The following is a 7,120-nucleotide window of genomic DNA, read 5'->3' as shown; positions in this document are numbered from 1 at the left end:
CATGCTTCACTTCTACCACTCACCGAGCAGGACGTGTTGTGGTTTCGTCTGACTCAGACGAGGAGTGAGTTGGCTTCTCTTTTTGGTACTTGATGCCAAAGGGGGAGAAAATTAGAGGGGTCAATTTTTTCTCTCGATGCTTTGCTGCAGTTCTTCTTGTCCTATTCCTCTGAGAGTCGCTTGTTAGTTTGATAGGTTGTGAGTTAGAGTTGTTGAAAACTCTATTTATGTAATATTGCTACCTATTTGACTCTTTTGTATCGAATATGGACATGTATCTTGGTTACTGTTTTAGCTTATCATATTTGTGCTAGAAGTACTTTTAGATATCTAGTTTATGATGTGTGAACCTGATTGTAATCTAGCTGATTTAGCCAGGCCGGCAGTACCACCCTGTGCTACTCCAGCAAGACCTTGCTGTGCATAAATTGTCATATGCATCACGATGATATATCTGACACAGTTTGCAGCACCCCACAGTAGGCATGGATGTAGGGGGAGGCTCCCTACACACTCTAAGATATGAATTTTGGCCTTTTATGCCAAATTGGAAATTCAAATCCATATTCACATATTTAGGGGGAGGCCCTACATTCATGGCTTGATAAGTTCTCAGTCTATATTTCATATCTTTTGTAAGCTCTAATTGGGTTGTCATCAATCACCAAAAAGGGGGAGATTGCAAGTACAATCAAGCCCTATGTGGGTTTTGGCGTTAATGACCACCAAATTAGAGGTCTAATGAGATTTATCGAGATGATGAGCAGGGAATGATGAAAGGAGGATGATTCATATGATGGAGGAGCCCCCAACTACAAATGGTGATGGTTCCTAGCTCAAAGGAGGTTTAAATTCGTTTATATTTTAAAATTGAGTATAGGAAAGTCGTACTATCAAGGGGGACTCAATGACTTCTGTCAAATTGTGAACTAAGTGCTCATATCCTGACTAGAACTTCCTCACACCCCAGCCAAAACAGCCATGCTTTCTGTTGTCTATCCTTGCTGTTTTGGTGAAGGTGACAGTGCCGCCCATAACAGACTATTGGGCCCCAAGGGGTATAAATACCCATTGGTCTGGCCTCCAACGGTAATCCCTTCTTCTCAAATGGTTCAGTCATACCAGAAACAGACCAGAGCTCATCTCTCTCTCCTCCATTGTTGCTCCTCAAGCTCCCAAGCCAATCCTTGATTTCCACCATCAAAACTTGAGAGAAAAGGTAGCAAACTTCGATTGGAGAGCAGATCCATTGATTTCCAAAGTCAAAAGAGCATTTGGTTCACGTTTGGCCAGCGTCCTTGAGTTTATTACTCTTGGAGCTTTGCTCCTAGCTGGCTAGGTGTTGCCCTTGAGCTTGCCAACTCATGTGGCAGCCTTGGGAGGTTTGTCACCATCTTGTGCAGCTAAGAAATCACCCCTCACTTCAAGGGTTCACTCTCTTGATTTGAGAACGAGGGAAAGGCAAGCCTTGGTGGCAAGCCCTAGCCATTTGTGGCCAACCTCAACAACGTGGAGTAGGCAAGCCTTGGTGGCGAGCCGAACCACTGGATAAATCACCGTGTGTTGTTTACTTTCTTGCATATTTGTTGTTGAGGTTGTATTCCTAGGGTTTGTGGTCGATCTACTCGGTGGAGCTTGTCCTACAGGTTCTGGTTGTTATACTGTGACTAACTCTACTGCAGGAAGCTGGGAATTTCACCTGATCTGAATTTCCATTGCTATATTTCAAATTGTGTTGAATCTTCCCCGGTAGTGCCGCCCTAAGTTCTAACCAAATTTGGAGCTGAGTTTTTACAGGCCTATTCATCCCCCCTCTAGGCACTCCTAGGCTTACCAGAGATCCTACAACATTACCATTAGTCTGGCATACAATCCGGCGGTGATGAAGTGATCACTACAACCAGTGTCGTGTACAATCTGATGGTGATGAAAAGCTCGTTACAACCAATATGTCGTTTGATCCAATGGTGATGAAGAGCTCATCATTGCCGGCCTTTGCCTTCTCTCTTCTTGGCTGTTGTTCTTTTATGAGAATTTGTTTTACCCCACAACTTTTGCAATCGTCCGATCCTCCATTTATAAAATTGGATTTTTGTCTTCCTTAACTTTTAAAACCGCTTTTTACACCATGAGAGTTCCTGAATGGTGATTTTGTCTAGCCTAAGAAATAATGGTGTGATTGGGCTTATACATGGAAATGTTAGAGCATCTCCACCCGATATCCTATCCAATCTTCTATACAAAAAAGTAGCATTTTAGGAAATGGAGATGTTGCAACAGATCTCCTATCTTTTCTCCCATACCTATAATTTTTAAAAGATCTCCTAAAAGAAACACACTTACTCCAAAATAAAGGAGACAACCCTCTCTCCCCTATCCCCAAAGAAATACAGGAGACAATGCTCTCTTATATTCTAATTTTATTTTAAAATGTTCTCCTAAAACAACTAATATGAAATGCAATATAAGAGATCTGGTAGACATGCTCTTAGGTCGAAACAAGCCCCTGTATTCTTGGAGTAACTTCGCCGTAACTTCAAATTGCTTTTGTACGGCAATCGTAATGATTCCAATAGTGATTTTTTCAATCATCCTCATATATGGACCCCGACCCCCCCGACCCGCCTGTCCCCTTCGTTAACCTCTGGCCACCACCACCCTCTCCACCAAGATCCACTCCATCCCCAGCATCTCCTCACCATCAGCGCCTGGATCCGCATCCATCATCGCCTGATCTACCCATTGGTGGGTCTCTCTCCAGCACTCACCAAGGTTTCAGTGAGATCCAAGCCGCCGATGCCTCCATCCAACTGCCCAAGTCGACGACGTCGGTGCCCGAGCTTGACTCGCGTGCGTCGTGCGGCCACGCTGGCGCCCACACCGAGCCCGACTGCCACCGCCCCTCGCCACCTCCCACTCCGGGACTGGCCCTCGACCCACTCCTTCCCCTCGGTGATGCCGGTGGTGCCTCACCGATGGTGTCTGCCACAGTTGGAAGGATGGACGACGAGACGACGGTCATCATCGAGGACCTCATGGAAGGTGAGGACAAGGAGGAGGGTGAAGATGACGTCGAAGACGACGAAGCCGGTGAAGCTGCGCGGGCGTTCACGCCGTCAGCCACAACGTGGGCGTCCACGCCGTCTGCAACAACACGGCCGTCAACACCACCACTGTTAGCCACCTCTCCAGTGATGATCGCATGCTCGGGCAGGTCCTCACCATCCTCCCTCTCCCCGTATGCCCTACCCTTCTTCCCCTCCCATCAGTCGGCCGGCTGGAGTAAATTCCAACGTTGGGAAGAAGACCCCCACGCGGGCAGCTCCGACAACGAACTCACCTCTACCACACGCTTGTCGTACTTGGACGCTACTCAATAGGCTCTTCGGGCCATGCCACCGCCTCCGGCGAGGGCTTCGGACGCAACACAGAACATAGTCACTGCGGCGGGTAACTACTTGGTGGCTGCCAAGGGGAAGCGGTGTCATCAGCGTGGGACCCGCGCGCCCGATGGTCATGAGAATCCACCATTGTAGGTCGCGCGAGTGCCCGCGCAATGTCGCGTAGGTCTGCAGCGGGCGGCAAGAGTCCCAATGCACCAGCACCTCGGCCCGTGGTGTAGAGCGTCGATGGTTGACACGTCTCGGTGGCCCAGTCAGGGGCCCAACGTCGATGCCGATGGATTCCAGGTCGTCAAGAGTCATCGCCAGCAACATGGTCTAGGGAGAATGGCGCCCAAATGCCACCACCCTGTCCCACCGGATCTTGTGGGTCTCTGCTTCAACTGCCTCGTGCAAGACCACGTCGCCGCTCAGTGTCGCTCCCGGTCCCATTACCTCCACTGCTGGGGGACCGGTCATCGACCAAGGCTGTGCAAGCAAGGTCGTTTGCCGCTGTGCATGCCCTCGCTCACAGAGGCTGGGGTCAGTCGTGGTGCCCCAAAAACACATTGCCATGACAGAGCAGCGCGGCCCAACAGGCAGCCGGGAGGTCGTGTCGCCATGACGAGCCATGACTCACCACGATGGACCACCGCGACCCAACAGGCCGCTGGGATGTCACGTCACCACGACGGACAGGCGCGTCCCAAAAGGCAGTCGGGACGTCGCAAGGTGCCAAGCCACGTATCAACACCATCGTTGCCTACTCGCGAACGACAATCAACCGCTTCGCCACCGACGCCAACTCAGCACCATGACAACACGCCATCGCAGTCACCACCATCGGGCGACACCGATTGCTGCCCCAAGGTTGAGGTCCTCGTCATCTTGAGGAACGTGGAGCTCACCACGACTGAAGCGGACCTCTCCCTTGTTCTCATCGCGCTCGTGGGTGCGAATCGGCCGACCGTCTTGCCGGCGGAGGTCTGGGATCACCTTTCCTCGGTGTTCCACATGTCCGAGGGCGCAGCCACCATCTGTCCCTAGCTCGGGGGACCTCATGCACGCGAGCGTTAGCAAGTTGGGCGTCATGGCTCGTCGTGTGAGGTAGTTCGACTTGAGGCTGAGGTAGACTTCGAACTGCCGTACCCCGCGGCAGACACGACATTCGACCCAATGTTGGTTGAAGCGGCAATCCAAGACCATGATTTGCCCTCTGACCGTCGCTCTGCTTTAGAACCAGGCCATGCGGACATGGTCACCATCATGGTCGACGACCGTCCTAGCGATATCCAGCCGGTCTTGACTTCGCCTAGGGAAATGGGGATGTTGGGCGCGCCGAGGGACTCCTCGAGCGATGACGACGCGGGTCAGCCGATGTCGCCGGGACCTGTACCCCTCCGCTTCATGAAACGCTGGAGGCGTGGCTTTGCCTTCCATTGCAGACGCCCCTCATCCGCCGTCCGCCTAGGCTGCACAGACCCAGGACGCCAGTCTCCGTTCTATCGCTGCGGCGCAGCGACCACCTTGCTGCGAAGCCACGTGAGGCGCACTCCACCAAGCAGGCTCAGTGCGTGCTAACGCAGAAGCTGGGAGTCGTAGCAAGCTCGCCCAAAGTCGACTCTGAGACGATGCGCAAGTATAAATCAACCTTCCAAGCGCCGCTATCGGCCTCCAAGCAGGAGGCGCTGCAGCTTCTTTTCGGTGGGGAATTTGACCCGGAGGCCATGAACTTGGATATGGTCGTGATAGACGAGGTTTGAGGTGGATCCTTATCTTAGTCGCAAAATAGTATCTTGTGTAATCACAACCACGTGCAAAAAGTGTGAAAGGTGTGTGCTGTGGGTTTCGGTAATCTTTGGATTACCATAACTTGATTGTTCTGTAACAAAACTTTCTACTCCTGCTTAATGAAAAACGTGCCAAGGCACGATCTCGAAAAAAAATGATTCCAATAGTGAATTTTACTATTGTGGCGAAACAATTCTGTTGTTCTTTTTATATTCAATTTTGGATTACACGGTAGGTTATATAGTGGTTTGACTCCATCTCAATGCATGACATCTCAAGTCCTCCACTACCTTCAGATAAGTCTCTCAAACATAATAAATGATATATATAAACCTGCTTATATAATCTCAAAGACATGAAACAAATTTGATGAGTTGTAAATCACATATCACAAGGCTGAACACACCAGCTATTTTATTCAGCAAAACCTAATTAAATGTCACATGTTAATTAATCAATCATGAAACCAAAGATTGGATTAGCTTTTCCAAATTCATGTAGGACGACCCTCCCTTCTCTAATGCTCCATTTGCCTTCGCCTTGAGCTCCTGAGTCTTCCTCCTCCTCTGCTCCCCTTCGTCACCCAGATCCATCAGCCTCTCCAAAGCCTTCATCACTTGTTCCATACCCACCTCCGCCTCGACATCCGCTCTGCTTCCGTTGAGCTTACCAGCACTGAGGACATTTTCCGTTGGCTTTGTCACGCCTACAGATACCCCAACACCAAGCACGTCCACGATAAGCCTCTCATTGAGAAACTGCTCGGCGAAAAGCGGCCAAGTTGCCATGGGCATGCCGGCGGCAATGGCCTCCAGAGTCGAGCCCCACCCACAGTGCGTGAGGAAGCCGCCGACGGCGCGGTGAGCCAGGATGGCGACCTGGGGAGCCCAGCCTCGCACTACCAAGCACTTGTTGCTGTCGAAGCTCTCACGAAACCACTTCTTGACGTCGTCGGGCATGGAGTCGGCGCCCTTGACGACCCATACCACAGGCCAACGGCACGATGCTAGTGCCATGCCTAGCTGCATGACCTGCGCCGGTGGCATGCACCCGGCGCTGCCAAAGCTGACGTACACCACGGACTTGGACTCCTTGGTGTCCAGCCACTCCATAACCCGCCTGGCATCGCCTGTCATGGCCTGTGGATCGAGATGAGGTGACCGGCACAGCGAGACGGGGCCAACGGCGACGACATTTTTGCCGGTCGCCGCCGCGAGAAGCGCGCAGGAGCCGTGCTCCAGCTCGTCGAAGCTGTTCACGACCACGCCGTCCACGGCCACGTCGAACTCCCGTATCTCCTGCATCGTCCCACAGCCCATGGTCGTCGATGGCGCGAAATGCGGCGGTAGCTGCGAACGTGATACCCTGCACTCGAACGCCGGGAGGGCAGGGATGTTGACGAGCTCATCCGCTGACGAAACCGCCTCGTGCGGCCTGTGCTTGTAGAGGTACTCGATGCAGAGCAGCGCGAACGCGCCGAAGCCGTGGAAGACGTAACACGGCACGCCGAGCTCGCGCCCCAGGCCGAGCGCCCACGAGTGGCACATCCCGGCGACGACGCAGCTCGGTCGTCGGCGCAGCCGCAGCATCGCCTCGCTGCCGCGGCAGTAGCGCGCCACGGCCTCGCCGAACTGTTTGTTGGCAGTGAAGAAGCGCGGCACGTCGCCGGGAGACCGGAGGAGGTCCAGCCTCTCGCAGCCGTCAGGCAGGCCGGCCTCCGCCGCTGGGAACGGGATTGCGGTGACCGTGATCGCGCCATGCGGCGGCGTCGCGAGGTCTTCCACACGGCTCTGCACGAGTGGCGCGTTGGCGGGCGTCGTGATTATGGTGACCGCCGCGCCGTGGCAGGCGAGGAGGCGGCCGATGTCGGTCATCGGGATGATGTGGCTGATGGTTCCTTGCCACGGAACGAGCACGAAGTGTGGCTCCGCTGCTGCTCTCTCCATTTC

General features: G+C 53.0%; 1 protein-coding gene across 1 annotated transcript; it reads right to left on the bottom strand.

The window, feature by feature from the left end:
- Positions 1–5,629: 5,629 nt before the first annotated feature.
- LOC136480599 (UDP-glycosyltransferase 73C7-like) lies at positions 5,630–7,120 on the bottom strand. The gene has a single exon (XM_066478096.1). The coding sequence runs from the start codon at positions 7,115–7,117 to the stop codon at positions 5,630–5,632; it is 1,488 nt and encodes a 495-aa protein (XP_066334193.1). The 5' UTR covers positions 7,118–7,120.

Source organism: Miscanthus floridulus, chromosome 9 (genome assembly GCF_019320115.1).
Source record: "Miscanthus floridulus cultivar M001 chromosome 9, ASM1932011v1, whole genome shotgun sequence".
In the NCBI taxonomy this organism is placed as follows: Eukaryota; Viridiplantae; Streptophyta; class Magnoliopsida; order Poales; family Poaceae; genus Miscanthus; species Miscanthus floridulus.
Note: the sequence above shows the minus strand (reverse complement) of the source record. Positions and strands in the feature narration are given on the sequence as shown.